Consider the following 20,787-nt stretch of genomic DNA (forward strand, 5'->3'; position numbering starts at 1 on the left):
ATTAAAATAAATATTCAGGGGGCTTTTGTCATCAAAACCCCTTCGGAAGCCCCCAGATAAAGTAAAGCTGAACAAATGATGTCTCGGAGATTAATTAGATATTTGATAAGACACGAATCCCTAATCGCAAATACAAGACACATGGGGCTGCGATGTGCTTCAAGTCATAATTAATACCATTTAACAAGATTTTCATTTGGGCATGAAATGTCTTTTCCGCGGCATTAACTATTTATTTATTCCTCAGAGAGAATGCACGTCAATGTGCAATTGCCTAGGTATATCAACAATGTATGATTGATTTTATGTAAAGGAACCCTCCTACTTATCTACATTTTACGTTTGACAATCGTAATATTTATGACTTATCCCATCCAATAAATTATCATTGTTCATAATTTATTTTCATATTGTATAATGAAAACATATGCATAACCCATGGGACACAAGATAGTGAAACATTCCCATCACAACTACTGCCTCAGATTTTAGACCATTTTAATTATGACAAAATGAAAGGCTTATACTTGTGACTTTATACAAGTAAACATTTATATATTTTTAGCAAATAAATGTAATGGTTAACTGAATTTAAAAAAGCTGTGTACATACATATCCACAAAGTGCGTTGAAAGTAAACTCCCTGAATTTCAGGATCCCAAACACGAATAAAACAACCATAATTAACATTTACATGAAAGTAACACATTGTTGTCAATATGTACAAGAGGATGGCGACACACATTGTCCAACCAAGTTCATTTGGGTTAGCTCAACCCTTTTTACGCGGTGATCCTGTAAAAAGTCCTCCGGTTCATTTTTAAGTTGACAGCGTGACTTATAATCATATAATATAGAATACTTCTGCTTTTCGTTTTGTGTTTAATACCGAGTGGAACATATTCAATCAATCAAATGTTCAGATCTAATTACTTGTAGTTTTCAAATGCATAAAATTGTATTTTCCTCCAAAACTCTCACTCAAACCCAGACCCGTTTTTAATACACCTGCCAGTTTTCATACTGGTAATTTTCTTTAAAAAGTTGATTTCGTGGTCATTTAAATAACAGCCATTCAGTGCTCGTCGTGGGGAGATGGGTCCTTGATTCTTGGATTGACCCCGTCTAAAATGAGTTCTGGAGACTCGGACCTGGGGGTCTCCAGGTTACTGGTGTCGGTGTCACTGTCGCTTCCTTTTTTGCCTTCTCCACCACCGGCAGTGTGGGTTTTAATGTGCTTGCTCAAATGGTCGCTCCTCATAAAGCGCTTGTTGCATACTGGACAAGCAAACCTTTTCTCACCGGTGTGGGTACGGAGGTGTCTCTGAAGTTCATCTGATCTCGTAAATCTTTTGCCACAAAAAAGCCAATTGCAGACAAAGGGCCGCTCGCCAGTATGCCATCTCAAATGGGCTTTGAGGTGAGATGTTTTGCCGTACACCTTACCGCAGCCAGGAATGTGACAGCTGTGAAGTCCTTTCCTCCGAAGGCTGGCCCCTGCAGGCCCCAGCCGCTCAGCCTCCTGACAGTTTGGACAATCGCAAGTGGCTCTGCCGGAGTACCTCCTGGATGACCTTGAGGAACCAGAACTGGAACCTGATATCATGGCGTTGGCGGCTGAGGCGTCCGTGTATGTTGGAATGACTGTTTTGAATCCCTCTTGTGTTAACAGGTGTTGGCTAGTTGATAGAAGATGAGATGCCGTGGGACTTATACCGGTTGAGCTAAATGCAGAATGTGTCAACGTGGAGAAGTCAGGGTTGTAGCCACTGAGCTGAGAGTGAATGGCTTGGGGCGTCCCGGAGTGCAGGGACGTCTGCAGCGAGCTTGCAGGGTTCTGGACCTCGAGCCATGAGCCAGGGTTGGTATGAACGTCCCACCACGCGGACGCACCGTTAGTAACGTCGCCGGAGATGGTTGAATGGAAACCAGATTTGTACCATGATTCATACGGATGTGCCATCCCTACCCTCGGATACAGTGTTTCCGCTGATGTGTGGACTTTTGAGATGAAGGCGGATTGTCCAGATTCTTGAGACGAAATGCCTGTTGAGTTGGAAAACAGACTGCTGTACTCGGTGGAAAACGCTGATGAGGTCGGGGAGGTAGAGGCTAAGCAGAAAGCGCTGTTGCCTGTGCCCGTAGTTGATGTTAGTCCGGTTGATCCGCGGCTTGTTGCTACAGTGAATCCAGGGAGGCTGGATCCCAAGTTACAACTAGAGGAGGATCTCTTCCAAGGATGAAATCCGCCTTTTGAAAAAGCACTGGAATCGGGTAGAGTTGTAAGAGGACTGGTATTGCCAATTTTGTTACAAGTAGCAGCCAGCATAGCTAGAGGGGTAGTTCCAAATCGTGGTTCTTCCTGCAAAGAGAGAAATCACTGTAAATTAGAACACTGCAAGCAATATCTAAAAAAAAGTCTCAAAATAAGATAAATGTATTTCGTCCAAACGGTCGGTGTTTGCTACTTTTTTAAAATAGAAATATGTGGGGCTACAAGATGAACTACAGTAACAATGGTTTAAATAATAAATGTAAAGACAAAATAATTCATAAAGTGTTTAAAATGTGAACTAACCACTGGAGCAAAATAAAAAATAAAAAAACAGTACATGTCCCCCGGAGTCGAGAGTTAACTACCCTGGAAAGTTTATTCATTTAAGTAGCTTATTTTGAAAGTTGGCATAAGCTTAAATTATTTGGATCTGAGTAAGTGGTCTATAAACAGAACATTTTCTACAAATGTACAATATCTAAACTAGCACTTTCAGTACAGTAACCTAAGTGGATGGCTACATTTATTTTTGTAAAATAGAAAATATTTTTTACGCATGTTTTACGCATGGAATTGAAAACAAATGTTTTTCTGCCTTACCCCAAGTATAGACGTAGCCATATCCAGGGCCTTTGCTATGTTGAATCGGTGACAATTCTTCAATAATGTATACTTTTCCAATTCGACTCAGGCACTGCTTTTCCGTAGTCACACGATTTCTCTCCTGGCTCGGAGCTCCTACACTACCTAGTTGTAGAGAGCGCGTTCTTTGAAGTACAGCTGGCAAGCGTAAGCAGCCAATCTTAGCGCTGGATTCTTGGCAAATGGACGAAGTCGGCCAATGAGAGACTCGACTAAGGACTGAAACGCTAAAAGCTTCACGTCCATCAATAACTGTTATGCGGCTCTGACTGTCAAGCAAGATACCATTTGGTATTTTTTTATGCCTTTTATGTATTCTACCATCAAGGCTCAGTGTGTCGTTTCATTGTAGAATCGAGCACATTTTGGTGTAACCTGGTCTTCTGTTAGAGGTAAGCACTGTATATGATTTATTTTGTTTCTTGTGTATGAAGATGCATTCTGTTGCAACGCTTCTGACCAACTGTGTTTAAAAAAATATTCTCATATAAATGTTTTTTTTTTCTTATTATTGCAAATAATTATATGGGTTGTTATGTTCTGATATATAGCTGCATCTCGTTATTATCCCTCGTAGAATCAATCAAAAATGTTTATGACATGAAGGGATTTCTGATTAGGCTATTGAAACATCTATGAGAATTTGCTTTGCCTTTATATTTGTCGAAACTAAAGCTGTCATGCACTTTCAGGAATGGAAACATCAGGCGCAGCGCATGTCCTTTCTCGCAGTTCATGGACATGAAGTTAAGCAGAAGTTCCCAAACACTCAGTCCAATAAGTTGACTAATTATCACTCAGTGTTGGCTGACTCCGGACGCTTGCGATACGAGGTATGACATTAAACCGTGAATTTTATCTTTACATTTTCACTGGGTCATGCGGTGTTTGCTTGGGTACTTATTGTGGACATGTTTGTAAACCTCGTGTGTTTGGCCACATTCACGCATGTAAACGAATTCTGCTACTTTCCCCCCTTTTCACCAATCAGATCAGTTCTAAGAAAGATCAGATGTGAAAAGATCGGATGTGATTTGTCATAATACCAATAAGAGTAAAAAAAAACTTGTCTGACTGTGTAAACGCAGCGTATGTGTTTACGTTGTGAGTACGCGCGAAGTTCGCTCGTGCACGTCCCCATATCAGTCATATCCTATTTATGCGATTGTGTTGAGGGTGTGGAGGAGAGAATGTGGATTAATTAAAAAGTGACATTTAGCTTGATGAGTGGTTGGTATTGTAAATTGCAAAAGCCTGAAACTATAAAAATAAAATTGTTTGAAAATATTGCTAACATTTCCATAGTCCAGCTAATAAAAACATTAGAAGCTATTTTTCTTATGTCAGCCTGGCAACACTTATTTACCAATGTAGTGTCTTTATATAGAGTAAATGTCACAACTCATAGATAATTTGCTGACTTATAAAGCTTTAGGATAACTAATATTCCTTTTTACTCCCAAGTCTATATGGAGCTCATCAACGTTAACCTATTCCCGCAAAATGACACATGACTACAGTGTTTTTTCTTCCTTTGGATACGTTTTTTTTAAGATCACAATGCAATATATGTCAACGTGTTTCACAGCTTGTTAAAACATTTAGGGGTAATGACATAATGCTAACAATGGCCTGCTTTGGTGTGAATCACCATCCCTTTAAAAGTTAAAGCAATTTTCCAGAGAAAGGCTTCACCGAAAGCTGTGCATTACAGTATTCAAAACGGCCAAATAATGCTCCATTATAGAGGTTGAATGCTGCCAGTCAGCTTAGCGCAATTTATGCAAAGGCTCTCTCTGCTTTAAATCCCCACCTTTAGAGAGGTGAATATAAAACAATTTCATCAAATCCAACGAACGGAGCAAAGAAAATTGCTTCATTTTTGCAATCATGGCAATTTGAGTGGAGTGCTATTAGCACTATTAAATGTCGATTATGCATAAACAAATTTGATTGTAATGCCAAAGTAGCTCGAACAGCGGGAGTGTCTGTTGTTTGATCATGGTTTATTTGCTATTACCTTTTCTATATAAATATGCATATATATTTTTGGAAAACCTGCAATTTTACATGTTCGAGTGAAATACACTTTTTGTTAAAAATAAGTGTCAGGTCATTCATTTTTTATTATTGCTGATTTTGCTATAACAAATATGCTTGTATTATCAGGCTCTGAATTTTTCTCTATCTAAAGAGGAACATTTATTAACGAGCAAAGACAAGATAATGCCATCGATCCACTGCTTACTTTAAATTAGAGTAATTATTCCCTCATTATTCAACATCTAACTTATTTTAAATCGCTTCGATAAATATGAAGAAGTAAGGAACATTTCAAACGAATAAAAACTGTACAGGCTGAAAGACGGAGCTCGGTAACAAGGATTATTTTATCATTCAAAATGACAGGTGTTGGTTCATGTTGGTTCACATTTGATTGCCAACATTCATTTTGAAAGCAGTATTTATATTTTGAAAGACACTGTCAATTTACTGGAGTTTGGAATTTCATTCAATTTCATGTAGTCCTTAGAAATGTGATGACCTGTCAATGTACGCAATACTTGCTATAGGCTGCCCAATTGCAGCATCCTTGACAGAATCTTCTCTTAAAAATATTTTAACAGTGTCATTCAAGTGGGAATTTAGAGTTGAATCTAGCATCCAGGACTCCATCTGAGAGCACTTTTCTGTGGCAATTAGGAGCCTATTACAAGTCATTAGATTGATCAATGTACCTTAAACAATGAGAATGATTTATTTGGTAGAACAAAACGCTGTGCATCTATTGTGGTGAGGCTAAGTGACGCTGCATCCATCAAGGCATTCAACAACAAAAGATAAATGATCAATCCAATCCTATCCATTTAAATTCTTGCTACAAAAGGCCTTTGACTTGCTTCAAATCTAGATTATTAGAGGCTCGTTTTCTGCATGTTAAACGACGCAGGGTGCTGGATTAGAGCTTTCTGGTGTTGTTCTGGTCGGTCTCTGCAAGGATTAATTTGCTTTGGCCTAGGAGGGAAGTTTATTTGTGGACAATTATCTCATCGGTGTAATCTCTTGGTCAGAGTGGTAGAGGATCACAGGGCTACACCTGTTTCTGTCCAAGAGGGGAATACAATTTAGGGGCAATAACGCCGTTCGTCAATTTTTAGTTGTATTTGTTAAAGATATCATTATCTAAAAACATGTGTATTACATTTTTGACCGAATTTTGAGCCTATATGCACAGAAAACATTATTTTGTCATAAACGCCCATTATTTTTATTTTGTGTAATCCAAATCAAGATGTTCTCTGTTTACGTTGTAGGCTTAACGCACTGAATTATTGAAGCATCTATTTCGCATATGCAAAGACTGATATACCATGCGGTTTGCCATTCATTTTCAAAGTACAAGTGTTCAAACCAGGGTCTAGTCCATTTCTGCCTCTGTATTACACAACCATTTTTAAAAGACGTCTTTCATATTTTTTTAACGTTGGTAAATTTGTGCTTGTAAAATCAATTTATTTAAGAAACACATATTCCCTGAATAATGTTGAAATATATAGTACCTTATGAAATGCAATTGTATTTGTCCACGGGATAAACCACCAAGTCAAGGTGTGTCCTAAGTGATTCACCTTGTTAAAGCAGCAGTAATCTCACAGCTGCTCACATGCGCAGATTTTACCCTCCTGGATTTTGTGGTTCAGCATTGCCTGCCTCTATACTATTATACATTAGAGACTATCATGCTGATTATACCTGACACTTGGTTAGACTCCTGTAGTAACACATCTTATGCGTGTGTTGTACATTCTAAATCACTTGTAAGTATAGTAATGTAACTATCATGGCATTGGTATGACTATCAATGATGACTGTCAATCACGCAAGTCACAAGTATTTCTTTCTTATCAATTGTAAATAGTGCCAGTGTACATTCCGTTCTAAATTACAAAATTAAGCTTGGCTCAGCTCTTACAGTAAGTACAGTAGGCATATACTTTGTATATTAACAAGTGTGTGCTAAATTTAAAAACATGGTCAGATAGACAGCTACCAGTGTCATCTTTCAAATCCAGGGGAAGCATGTTCTATTTTGAGATTGAGGCGTTAGCCAGTTTGGTCAATGTAAGGTGGTGTTAGCTAGACAGCTATTAGCTTCTTTTTCCTTCAGTATATGTTTTGTCACTGTAAGCAAGACAGAAGAACAGGACATGGCTCCCAAGAAGGTGTGTTCTGTGTATTCTCTATTAGTGTACGCCCAGAATGAATGTGATGCTTAGATTGCATAATGCCCTTAGATATTGATCATTGGATATTGACACATTGTGTTTATTAGCAGAAGGGTGGCGATGGACAACAGCCACCACCATTGATTGGACGCTTTGGGACCTCTTTGAAAATAGGAATCGTCGGATTGCCCAATGTAGGGTATGTCAACAGGCTTTAACTTTAAACAGACTTTTCTTTACTGCTTGACAAACATTATTTACCATATGGCCATTGTGAGTCTATTTAAATATATTTTTGTAATCATTACAAGACACTAGAACTTACATTAGAACTCCTTTAGGCTCAGTATGTGGGAACCATGCACCGCATATTTCTGGGGATCCCATGTGCCAAATTTGATGAAATCAGGACTTTGTAGTTAACTAAATAATAATCCAAAATATTACATGCAATTGAATGCACTGCCATGGAAGGCTTTTGGTCGATGAATACGTGTTTTGGTTCTGTGCGGTTCTGTTGGTGGAGCAGAGCGCATGCCACACCAGGGTTCTGAGTTATGTTTCCACGGTGTACCAGTACGAAACATCATGAAAATGGATGCATTCAATATTGTAATTCACCCTGTCCCTGGGTAATCCTGAATCAATCCTTCCTAGATAAACACTGCAGATGCTGTTCAGAATACTGTCCAAGTTTTCCCACCAGCTACTTCTGTTTGCTGTCATTTACTATTAATATTACTGTCTGCTGGGGATCATCTGTCCCGTGTGAAACAGTAGAAGGCCCGGGACTTCTCATTGACCACTGTCATCCCACTGCCTGGCCTTCACTGATCTTCAACCTGGCCTCATATTCTGTGCTATGATAAGATGGTGATTGCAAACCTGAGGGCTAATTGAAGCAACGTTTTGTTGTCTACCACTAAGCAGAATAGCTGCTAGTTGTCAAACAGTTTACCAAGGTCAGCTGAAATATTCCTTACTACATATTCCTTTTACTACATACATTACCTTTGTCTGAGGTAATTGTCTTGAACACCCCGCTAACATACTCTGCCATTGTAAATCATAGGCAAATGGTTTATATCTTATGGTGATCTGAAAACCTCCTTATAAATATATGATAACATTTAGAACAATCATGTAATGTATAAGAAATCCATGCTGCATCACAGTAATCTTCAGGCAACTTCAGACTTTTTGGAGGGTGAACCAACCAATCACTAAAATGTGGAGTGCACCAGGTGAGGAGATGAAGATCGAAACATCCAGGATTATATTTAACTGCCATGCTATGATTACACTTGCATTCACTGGCTAGTCAGTGCAACCTGTAGGACTCTTGAGGTGCTTGTGCTCTGGAACAGATGCTCCGTGAGCACGACATGGGGCAGTGTTTGGTTGATCCTGTTCAACAGCTCAGATCTGTCAGGAACGTAATTTTCACCTGGATTCCAAACACAATTGATCTATTACAGGATTATCTGACCTTGTAATTGGGCTTAATGTTTTACAATCAGGCCGTTTATGATTTGGAAGATCAAATGTTCAATATATTAGATTGACCTCTTTTTCAGAGTGCAGATTAAATGGCCTCCCTGCCTCGCAGGCTGTGCAGAGATCTTTGAATAAACCAGCATCATACCCTCAAACCCTCAGGATCCACCAACACTTTCTGGGATGTGCTGACCTCCCTTCTGTTTTTTATTTCTAGGAAGTCGACCTTTTTCAACGTGCTGACAAAGAGTCAAGCTGCAGCTGAAAATTTCCCCTTCTGCACCATTGACCCAAATGAAAGCCGAGTGCCCATTCCAGATGAACGCTATGATTTCCTCTGCCAATTCCACAAGCCTGTCAGGTACGGGGTGTCACTGTTCACATATTATTTACACTTCAGACGGGGCTCTCTGGCGAATATGTATATGCCACAGAAGTGGGCACTACTGCGATGTGAAATGATAGAGAATTGTTGCCGACATTGAGTTGACAGTCCTTTGCTATACATAAAACTGCAGTTTTCTGTGCTATTTGGTCTTTTAAGTAAGAGACCATATCATTTAAGCATCAGCGGCTGGCCATCATATGTCATTAAGAGAAAGGTTAAAGCAGCCTATTGGCTTAATGTGAGAGGATCATAAATCATTGTAGTGAATCAGTGTCTCTGTGTGTTTCCCCTGGGTTGCTGGTATTGCAGTAGCACTGTGTAACATGTTCAGCCCCGAGCAAGATGGTATGATTCATAATGAGCAATATGACATGAACACTATCACCCCTTAGTCAGAGATTGTGTGTCTCAAAGCACATATTCCAGAGGTTTGGCTAGATGCCTGATGAGGAAATCAAGGTATCAAACTTACCTCTTTTGCCATTATTATGTGGGGTTAAATCCGTGTCTGTGTACAGGTGTGATTGACACAGTCGCTAACGCACAGCAGCCAGGCAGAGAAAAAAAGAATTAGTTTATTTTGAAGAGAAAACGTTGTGTCCTTTTTCCGTTCAAAATGTCTCTGCGCGTTGTTTGTTTCGAACACGAGCGGCGTTTCTAGCCTAGTCTTTCCATTCCCCAGCCTTAACCTGACTGCTTCTTCGGCAGCAAGGTCCCAGCCTTCCTGAACGTGGTGGACATAGCAGGACTGGTGAAAGGGGCCCACTCTGGCCAGGGCCTGGGCAACGCCTTCCTCTCCCACATCAGCGCCTGCGACGGCATCTTCCACTTGGCACGTGAGTCACTAGTGTTATGGCTGTAGAGCGGTGCCTATCACTCTCCAAAATGACAGGCTTTTCATCTGCTTAAGAAAGTTTTGATATACATTTACTGCCCAAACTGAGGTGGTGACTGAGAAGAATCACTGTTGATGTACTCCATAGGCCCTGTAGTGTTGTGTTGAAAGCAGTTGGCAGGGCTGTGGGGTGTGGATTCTCTACTGATGCCTGTAGCTCTGGCTTCTGGGTTTCCAAGCTAAATGCAACATTCGGAATAGTGCAGGTGAAGCCAGACCCAAAAACTCACATACCAAGCAGGAGTTTTCCCCCTGAACTGGAATCAGAGAAAAGGGAATGAAAGGGCCTGTGTCTAGTTTGGTAGACAGTGCACACAATCGGTAGCATACGCTGAGGTTGGGAAATAAAAGTCGACTCAGAGGGAAGTCTTTAGCGGCTTACTGTAACCACAGATTATTGTAACTTGATTCCAAAATGCCACAGTCAATTATGGCTGAGCACAACAAAGGTATGTAGACTATATGGCAAAAATACAGTAAGACTTAGATAAAGTTTTGTACTTCATCCCAAATATATGACCTTAGGAGTATATGAGGGCAATGCATAGCCAGCCTAAATAATATGAAATATATTGGAGTATACAGACATGGGTTGGTGAAACTGTTCTGCGAATGCTAAAAGGCTATTTCTCTAACACAAGTAAAATTCAGCGTTGTTGCTTTGGGTTTATTATGCTCACCAACTGCCTTTGTATTCCCAGTCAATACACAGATGTGAGTGCATCAGCAAAACAACCCCCACAAAATAGTTTTCACTTGTCTTGCTCTCTGTGGCAGCATATAAATTACTTGTAGGTCTCGCTATGCCTGAAGTTCTTTTGTGCCTCCGTCATCGTCTTTGTCTTACACAATTAAAGTGTTACACGCTAGAATAATTTAAATTGCTGCTGCTAAAATTGAGATGGTGGCTCTTTTTAAAAATAGCTGAATTTGTTTACTGATTGTATGCAGCTATTGACTTTCCCATTATGTGAAAGGGGCTCTGATTGGTGACCAGGCTCTGGCAGGCAAAGAGCGGCCAAATGGACAGGGCTACAATACAGACCATTTTCTCATATTGTTCCCTAGTCTACTCTGCAGGGGATTACTTGGTGGACAGTATAAGTGTCTTATTTTAGTTCCGAGGCCATTTTCCAACTGACTTCTTGTGACAGACTGCATGAAATGAACTACCTCAGGGCTCTAATGAATATATCTAATGCGTGACATTTTTATATTCTAACCAAACCATAGGACACTGCCATTTGTCCTCTTCATGGCTAGTAGTTCTCCAGTGTTTAAGAAGGTATTGATTTCCTAAAATGTACATAACATCCCAAGGCTTCCTATCCGAGCTACTGTATAATGACAGACAATTGAAATATAGTACTGCACTCAATTGCGTAGGTTTGTATTATATATTGGGGGGTCAGGGTCAATTTATCCCAGGATTTACACTCTTTTCCAGGGGGGTCACTCTGACCTGTCTGTAATATTGGGGGGGGGGGGGGGGGGGGGGGGTCTACACCCCTGGCTGCACTGTATCAAGTGAGGGCCGCAACAAAGGCTGTGTAGAGAATGGAAATACTTTCTGGACAGTTGTTCTGAGAGGAGGTTGACCTGCTTTTGTTGACGCAACAGTGGACCACCAACTAAGCCCGGGAAATAATTCACTCACCAAGACAAAACTATTCTGCCTAGTGGGATAAGCATACAGAGGACATGATGTAACTGGCTTTTATCACCTGTCCTAAGTCCTTAGGTACAAACCAAAAGCTCCTCTCTACCTCTTTATGCAAGTTATAAAAAGAGGTATATTTTGCAGGTCTTATCATCATTGAAATTGATGATAAGACCTGCAGAATATAATCCGTCCAAAGCACCGGAAACTATTTATTTTCTTATCTCTCGCATCCAGTCGTATCATGACAGATCTACAGGACCATTTATGTAGTCTTCCCGGGAGAACCTTTTCTCTGTGATCTCACTTTTTTCTATTGCGGTGGTTCTGTTTGTATGTAGACCTTAAATCACTGGATAATGTGTGCTACTGTGTGGTCTCGTGACAGCCATGGCCTTAGGAAGAAGCCTGTTAATGGTACCGGTCTGGGGGCTAATAGAGAGTTGCCACTGCAAACCACATCTCACCATGGCATTTAGAAAATACTGTTGAGTTTTTCTTTGAAAAGCGATTTTGTCTGTACACTGGGATCTAACATTATTGAAACCTGTCTTAAAGCAAATGCTGAGTTATATTGTTTGCTCCAAGAAATTGACACTAAAATTGCTCACAGAAATACTACGGCTAATACAGTGCCATCCAGATTTATTGTCACCCTTCGTAAAGATGAGCAAAAAAAACGGGAGAAATGTGATTGTTGTTCATCATGCTTGATCCTACATTCAGAATATATGACAAATCTAACCATTAATTAGGATAACATTAAGGGTAAAAATCTTTTTTTGTTGTTGTTGCTTGTGTCGCTTTTATTGGCAACCTTACATGCAATACTTTGTGTACCTTCGCCTAAGTAACAACACTGAGGCTTCTGCTGTAATGTTTGATAAGGTGGGAGAACTCATAGGATGAGAGAGATCTGAGATCCAATAATGACAACATTTTAGCCTTCTGGCAGAGGCTGTCAGATTTCACTATAAAATCTGCATTCTAACAAGGTTCTCAATGCCTTTGGAAGCAAAACAGCCCCAAAAAAACACATCCATCACCATACTTCACAGTGGGGAAAAGGCTATTTTGTACATGTCCATCCCTCTTTTGACACCCAATAAACCTCTGGTGTTAAAGACAAATATCTATATCTTTGTCTAATTTGACCATAGAACCCAGTTACATTCAAGATTGCAATGATGTTTAGTAAACACTGGGCGCTGAGGATTTAGTCTTAATGAGAATTAGTTTATTTGCATAATGAATTTCATTACCTCTCGAACGATTCTCACTAGGGCATGTGGGTAAAATACACTTCTGTTTTCTTCCAGGAAGGTGAATCTATTTTTTTACATTAATTTCCAAATTTGTTAAGGTGAACAAGCTTTTTTCTGATTTACTTTGTTTGTAATCTGACCTGTGTCATGTTTATAGATAAATAATGAGTTTATAATGTGTCACCTCATATTTATTCCCTGAAACAGGAAGTCATGGATATACATATACAACCTTGTTTCCAAAAAAGTTGGGACACTGTGTAAAACGTCAATAAAAACAGAATTCAAAGATGTGCAAATCATTTAAACCTTATGTTGAATAGAAAATAGTACGAGGACAACATATCAGATGTTGAAACTTTTTTTTTTTATTGTTCCTTGAAAAAATATGCCCACTTTGAATTTGATGCCAGCAACAGGTTTCAAAAAGCTGGGACAGGGGCAACAAAATTCTGGAAATTTTGTGTAATACAACAAAATAATCTGGTGGAACATCCCACAACTAATTTGGTTAATTGGCAGCAGATCAGTAACATGATTGGGGGTAAAAAGAGCTTTCTTTTTAGAAATAAAGATGGAGAGGGGTTCAGCACTCTGTGAAAGACTGCGTGGGCAAATGGTGCAACAATTTAAGAATAATGTTTCTCAATGTAAAACTGCAAGGAGTTTGGGGATCTCATTATCTACAATATATTATATCATTAAAAGATTCAGAGAATATTGGGTGGCTGTGATCTTCGGCCCTCAGGCAGCACTGCATTAAAAACAGACATTCTGTTTTGGAAATCACTGCATGGGCTCAGGAACGCTTCCGAAATCCATTGTCTGTGATACAGTTTGTCGCTACAGTTAAAACTCTACCATCCAAAGAAGAAACCAGATATAAACAAGATCTAGAAACAATGGGTCCGGGCTCATTTAGGATGGACTGAGGCGAAGTGTGAAACTTTCCTGTGGTCTGACTAAATCTGAAATTATTTTTTGGAATCATAGACGCCGTGTCCTCCGGGCTAAAGCAGAAAGCAACCATTTGCCATGTTATCAGTGCACAGTTCAAAAGCCAACATCCATGATGGTATGGGGGTGCATTAGTGTACATGGCATGGGTTACTTGCATATCTATAAATGCACCATTAATGCTGAACAATATATACAGGTTTTTTAACAACATATGCCATCCAGACATCTTTTTCAGGGAAAGCCTTAATTCAGCAAGACAATGCCAAACCACGTTCTGCATGAACTGTATCACAACAGCATGGCTCCATAGTAAAAGAGTCCAGTTAAAAGAGTCCCATTGTAAACATTTGGCGCATTATGAAACGAAAAATAAGACAAAGGAGATCTCAAACTGTTGAGCAGCTGAAATCCTATATCAACCAAGGATGGGAAACTACAGCACTTGGTCTCCTCAGTTCCGAAACAGTTACAGAGTGTTGTTAAAATAAGAGCAAATGCAACACAGTAATAAACATGCCCCTGTCTTTTTTTGAAACATGTTGCTGGTATCAAAATCAAAATGGCATGTATTTTTCCAAAAACACATGTTATATTTGTACTATTTTCATTTAAATATAGGGATTAAAGGATTTGCACATCATTGCATTTGGTTTTTATTAGCATTTTACGTAGCATCCCAACTTTTTTGGAAACAGGGTTGTATATCAATGGGTAGATTCTTTGGTTAGGTTTGGTTAATAAAAATTTCTAGAACAATCCCCAGCATTGTCTGTCGGGACAGTCTAATATTAAACCAAGCATCCTCCAAAACAAATTTTCTTAGCGCAATGCTAGCTCAGCCAGGAAGTCAGCCTGAACTAATATGCTTGGATTAGAACTGTCTTCTGGTGTCTAATGTGCAACAATGAGTTGCTAGAGGAGTCGGTCTGGCAAGGCATCCTTAACTAGCCGACCCTGTTCTCATTGCACCACCCATGTCAGGAGTCCTGGCTCTGTCTGTATTTTGCGGTCAAGGAATAAGGTTGAGTCGCAATGGCGCAGCCGCAATTTGATGCAGTGCCTTACACTTCAGCTAACCTACACACATTGTGTTGATATCAGCATTGTCAATGTTCTACCTGCTCCACCAGAAATAATTGAAAACCTATGTTTTTTCTCATTATTTTGATCACAATATAAAATGAATGCATGCGTCTGCCCAACAAAAAACTCTGGAATTCTTGGATGCTGCCACTGGATGGGCTGCAATACAGACAGCTTTCATTGATTTCAGAGCGTTTCTACATGTGTTCAATGGCTGATAACTGACAGCAATGGCATAGCATGGCTATTCGAACCCTGACCCCCCCAGTTGTCAAATCTCTTTAATAACACACCTTCAGAGGATAACTGCACTGATAATTTTTCTAAAGTGTTTTACTGGATGGAGAATTCCTCCAAACATGATCCTTCCAAATCCTTGGTCTCCCTCATCGTCTTAATACTACCATCTTTAAAACAAACTTATTCCAATGGATTTCAAATCAGTGTGATGGCTCTTGCTAAATATTGATATTAACCATTTCATGGATTTTGATTCTTGCTGGGAATTACTGTCTTACAGGAAATTCCACTCATGGCCAAGTAGCAGCCTCCCAGCAGAGGCAACTAGGTTGTTTCTATCATCTGACTAAAGCACCAGCTCCAGTTCCAATGCCAATGCTGTTCATTTAACTCCCTGTGTCTAGGTTTGTACTGGATCACTATGTCCCAGTTCATGTCAGTACTGTCTGCTGTAGTAATAATGATACGTTGGTGAAGGGATGACTTCACATGACCAACAAATTTGAACAAAACCCTGTTGAAAAACATTTTAAACACAATTTAGTCACTGCAATGTGCTGCAGTCCATTGGTTTTCAATATTGGCTAAAGCTGTAGCAAGTGGGTACTGTTTTTTTCTGGAGTTATGTTTAACTGTGTGCAGATTAGCATGAAGTACAAGAAGTAGCGGACCACAATGGTTTGTTTTGATAAAAATATACAAGCTAACCGAGTAAGCTCCGTAGCATGGAACTAGGTAGTTGATGTTTTCTCTCATAACTACTCTCATGACTGTAAAGACAAATCTTGATAAAAATACCACAATATTAACATGAAATACCAGCAGTGTTAGTCCCATCTCAAGCTTATAATGTTGCATGGTTAGTAATACATAGAGCCACCATGTGCTAGTCTAGTGACTTAATCAATTCAAAATGCAGAAAACAATGAGTACAAAAAATATTTCCAAAGCTAACTTGTATTTAAATTTTGCACATTTTAGTCTAAAAACTACTAATAATTGAGTAGTAAGTTAGATGGCACATGATGAAAACAACAGTAAAATAATGTAGAAATAAAGAAAACATATATACAGTAGTTGTGAACATCTCAATGTTATATAGCCACATTACATTATGAGTTTGTATGCAGTTTAATAAGGATTTCACGCATTAGTGCCTTGGAATTTTCCTCTAGTGTGACATTATAATATATCAAAGTGTTGTGTTGTTAATTTCCGTCGCTACGTCTTCATATCAGAAAAGGATTTGTGTGCCTGCTGCCTTCAATAGATTTAATAGTAATTTCTCATCCTCATGTAATAGAAAGCAGAGGAGCCACACAAAGAGCTGCTGCTGATGGTGGATTGTGTACCAGGAGGAGTAAACTGGTAAAACAGAGATAAGAAAGACCTAAAAGATGGATATTCCAATGTAGGGTTTGGGATATCATCTCATATCATCCTGCACAGTCCCAGGGCCAAGTAAGAGAACTAGACATTTTCCAGGGCAGTCTTGTTGTTTAATTACAGAAGTGTCACACCAAGTGGACATGCTATAGTTTTCTAGGGACAAAATTATCCCACATTTTCTGTATTCTCTAAGCTGAGGTAGTTATTGCATACAGCGCATGAAAGTATCCAGACCCTTTCACTTTCTCCACATTTTGCTGTGTTAGACTTGTTATGTGTAACATCAGTCTACACACAATACACCCTGATGACAAAGTGAAAAAATAGTTTTGAAAAGTTAAGTTTTGGTTTGTTGTCCTGCTAAAGATGAATGTTTACCTCAGTCTGAGGTCCTGTGTGTTCTGGATAAAGTTTTTTCAAATTTCTGATTGATGAAGTGCTGCAGATATTGCCTTTCTGGCATGTTCTCACACATGCCTTTCTGGCATGTTATCCCTCTGCAGAGAAACACTGAAGCTCTGTTAGTAGCCATTGGGTTCTTGGTCACCTTGACCAAGGTGCATCTTGTCCAGTTAGCTCTAGGGAAGAGTGTATATATTATGTAGACAGGTTTGTGCCTTTGTAGATAATCTCCAATCAGTTGAATTTACAGGTGGACCAATCAAGTTCTAGAGACATCTCAAGAATGATCAGAGGACACAGGATACATCTGAGCCCAATTTGCTGTGTCATAGCAAAGGATCTAAGAACATATGTCAGGACTGGTCTACCCTCCAGATAGAATCTGTGGCCCCCCTGTTTTGTTTCTTCATATACACAGCAAATGGTGTATGAATTAGACATTTATTAAAAATGCCCCCTCAGTCATTTCATCCTGGAGCCGGGCCTGACTTACAGTGGATATAAAAAGTCTACACACCCCTGATAAAATGTTAGGTTTTTGTGATGTAAAAGAATGAGACAAATATAAATCATGTCAGAACTTTTTCCACTTTTAATGTGACCTATAATGTGAACAATTCAATTGAAAAACAAACTGAAATATTCAAGGGGGAGAACTGAAACATTAAAACTAACTAATCACATTCAAACTTATGTTAAACAGAATACATTACACACCTGCCATCATTTAAAGTGACTCTGATTAATCACAAAAAATTCATTCGTTCTAGTAGGATTTTCCTGACACTTAGTTGCATCTCAGAGCAAAAGCCATGGTCCGCAGAGAGCTTCCAAAACATCCATAATTTCCAAAGAATTAGATATACCATGGAACACAGTGAAGACAGTCATCATCAAGTGGAGAAAATATGTCACAACAGAGACATTACCAAGAACTGGAAGTCCCTCCAAAATGTATGAAAAGACGAGAAGAAAACTGGTCTGGGAGGCTTCCAAGAGGCCTACTGCAACATTAAAGGAAATGCAGGAATTTCTGGCAAGTACTGGCTGTGTGCTACATGTGACAACACTTTCCCATATTCTTCGTATGAATGAGATATGGGGTAGGGTGGCAAGAAGGAAGCCTTTTCTTACAAAGAAAAACATCCAAGCCCCGCTGAAGTTTGCAAAACAAATATCAAGTCCCCCAAAAGCATGTAGGAACATTTGTTATGGTCTGATGAAACCAAGGTTGAACTTTCTGGCCATAATTCTAAAAGGTGTGTTTGGCGCAAAAACAACACTGCACATCACCGAAAGAACACCATACACACAGTGAAGTATGGTGGTGGCAGGATCATGTTTTGGGGCTGTTTTTCTTCAGCTGGAACCGAGGCCTTAGTCAGGGTGGAGGGAATTATGAACAGTTCCAAATACCAGGCAATTTTGGCACAAAACCTTCAGGCGTCCGTTAGAAAGCAGAAGATTAAGAGGAAGTTCACCTTTCAGCACGACAACGAACCAAAGCGCACATCCAAATCCCCAAAAGCATGGCTTCACCAGAAGATGAATAACGTTTTGGAATGGCCCAGCCAGATTGAACATCTGAAGAGGGCTGTGCACAGGAGATGTCCTCGCAATCTGACAGATTTGGAGCACTTTTGCAAAGAAGAGTGGGCAAATATTACCACGTTAAGATGTGCCATGCTAATAGACTCCTACCCATAAAGTCTGAGTGCTATAATAAAATCAAAAGGTGCCTCAACAAAGTATTAGTTTAAGGGTGTGCACACTTATGCAACCAGGTTATTGTGAGTTTTTAAATTTTTTTATGTTTCCCCCTCAAAGATTTCAGTTTGTTTTTCAATTGAATTGTTCACGTTATAGGTCACATTAAAGGTGGAAAAAGTTCTGACATGATTTATCTTATTCAAATTTTTTTACATCGCAAGAACCTATTTTAACAGGGGTGTGTAGACCTTTTCTATCCACTGTATGTACGTGTGATTTTTCCGTGTTTTATTTTCAATAAATTGCCACACATTTCTAAAAATGTGATTTTGCTTTGTCATTATAGGTTACTGTGTGTAGATTCATGGCAAATTAATATATGTAATCAACTAAAAATAAGTTCTATAACAATGTGGAAAAAGTGAAGTGTTTTAATACGGTCTTAATACACTAAATGTTCAAAGTTATGAAATGACAAAAATTGTTACACAACAGCTTCACAAACGTTATGCAAAAGTCTCACATTTAAACAGCGAGTAAGAGTTATTTTAATGTGTCTCAGTTAACATAGGGCCTATGTATTCAGGTTTCATAATGTCCCTTTACCTGGGAATCACAATAAGTCTTGGTAGGGTTCAGGCCCCTCCCTCTCTTTTTTTATGATTCTGGTTCAGGAAGTAAAATTACCATTCATTCTCTCCATTCACATTTTGAAAATGTGTTGCTGGTTATACAGGTTCCAAGTATGTACAAAAATATATGTGGAGAACCATGAATTCAAAATGTGAGCAATCACTTTTGAAGAAACATTTATGATTGTTAGTAATGATCTTGGTGTGTTGGGGCAAATTCACTGGCATCTTCCAGCAAGTCTGCAACAACACAGCCTTCATGAGAGAAATGTAATCCCATGAGGCACCATTTTATTTTTTGAGTATGCAGTTTCTTACAAAATTATGCATAGACATAAATCATTAAATGGCAAAAATATGAATGTGTTGTTGAACCTAGCTTGCAAAATAATAGATACAAATCAAAAAAGTATTAGATAACATGCACATAGCTTGAAAGATAGGTTAGTTAGATTTTTATTTTTGTAATTTGAAGTTTGTTTTCACTTAGTATAAACAACAACAACATCAGAGTAAGGTGACTCTAGTTAGCATTCACCATCTTACAGAGACAGCAAGTACAGCAAGTTGATGTATGTGACATTACTTGTTAAGCAACTCTAAAATTTAAAGCATTGATCTTTGATTGACAAGGTTTACATCGAGTAGTGTAGGTTCATGAGCTCCCACGCAATAAATTTCACTGAGAGCTATTTCTAAAATCTGCTTCAGAATGCACACACAGTGTGCAATGTGAACAACTGGACATGTCACTGGTTTGCAACAGCATGCTGGACCTTGTCTTGACATTTGTGGGTAGCAGCATGTTGAACAAAGTCTGCCAATATCTGGGGTGCTTAGCAAGTAGGGTCCCGTCCGTACATATCTACGGGGTCATTGCAAATCTTGACTTTATGTCCCCTGCCACACACACAATATTTTAAGTAATATCTGAAACAATCTATTTTGGTGCTATATTTGTAGATGGACTAAAGTCAATTGATCAGGAAGGGGTATAGTGAGTGATGCATAATAAAGTCGTTAGCCAATTTCATGTTTCTGTAATTAAGGGGATGGGCTTTAGACTATATTATCAGCCATTCAGACTTATCTATTTTGAATATATTCAAATGTATTTCTTAATATCCACACGATCAGACTCACACCCACAGAATTATGTGAGTATTTTATGGGCCAAAATGGCTGAAGAAAATAAATCATCTATATATATATTTTGTGGTTATTGTTTTCCAACAATCAAATATTTATTTATTACCCAGTAAAAGGATATTTAAGCCAAAAACCTGGTTCCCTCTGCCATGAAGCTGAAACCTGGTGGTAAGTGGATCTTCCAGAAAAACTAACCAAGTATACATCAAAATTCACAAATTAATTGTTAATTAACCACAAAATCAACATTTTCCAACCAATTAAAAACCTGAGGTTGAGGCAAGTAAAGGTGTTGAGGCAAATAAAGGTGTTCACACAAGGGCTGTTAATCATTTTCACCCCAACAAAATCTAGTTCTCAACGTATATTTTACT

At 39.0% G+C, this 20,787-nt stretch overlaps 2 protein-coding genes across 5 annotated transcripts in view; one reads left to right on the forward strand and one right to left on the reverse strand.

The window, feature by feature from the left end:
• Nucleotides 1-453: 453 nt before the first annotated feature.
• Nucleotides 454-2,991, reverse strand: sp9 (sp9 transcription factor). The gene is made up of 2 exons (XM_010879891.3): nucleotides 2,876-2,991; nucleotides 454-2,362 (listed from the first exon to the last, which is right to left on the reverse strand). The coding sequence occupies exons 1-2, from the start codon at nucleotides 2,894-2,896 to the stop codon at nucleotides 1,076-1,078; spliced, it is 1,308 nt and encodes a 435-aa protein (XP_010878193.1). The 5' UTR covers nucleotides 2,897-2,991; the 3' UTR covers nucleotides 454-1,075.
• Nucleotides 2,992-3,191: 200 nt separating this feature from the next.
• LOC105016209 (obg-like ATPase 1) overlaps nucleotides 3,192-20,787 on the forward strand; it is a 51,597-nt gene continuing 34,001 nt past the window's right edge. The window contains exons 1-5 of one of the 4 annotated variants that reach the window (XM_010879887.4): nucleotides 3,192-3,309; nucleotides 3,610-3,750; nucleotides 7,251-7,342; nucleotides 8,858-9,001; nucleotides 9,737-9,864. In XM_010879887.4, the coding sequence (XP_010878189.1) occupies nucleotides 3,634-3,750; nucleotides 7,251-7,342; nucleotides 8,858-9,001; nucleotides 9,737-9,864 (481 nt within the window). In that variant the 5' untranslated portion in view covers nucleotides 3,192-3,309; nucleotides 3,610-3,633. Of the gene's footprint in view, nucleotides 3,310-3,609; nucleotides 3,751-7,055; nucleotides 7,141-7,250; nucleotides 7,343-8,857; nucleotides 9,002-9,736; nucleotides 9,865-20,787 lie in introns of those variants that run through there. The other 3 variants (XM_010879888.4, XM_010879889.2, XM_020055095.1) reach the window with 3 other exon arrangements.

The sequence above is a fragment of the Esox lucius genome, chromosome 16, assembly GCF_011004845.1.
Source record: "Esox lucius isolate fEsoLuc1 chromosome 16, fEsoLuc1.pri, whole genome shotgun sequence".
NCBI classification, from domain to species: domain Eukaryota; kingdom Metazoa; phylum Chordata; class Actinopteri; order Esociformes; family Esocidae; genus Esox; species Esox lucius.

Excerpts from the sequence above, each read along its gene's own strand:
- sp9 (XM_010879891.3), bottom strand. The coding sequence starts at position 2,896 with ATGGCTACGTCTATACTTGGG. Across the intron at positions 2,363-2,875 it reads TGGCTACGTCTATACTTGGG|GAAGAACCACGATTTGGAAC; the intron begins GTAAGGCAGAAA and ends CTCTCTTTGCAG.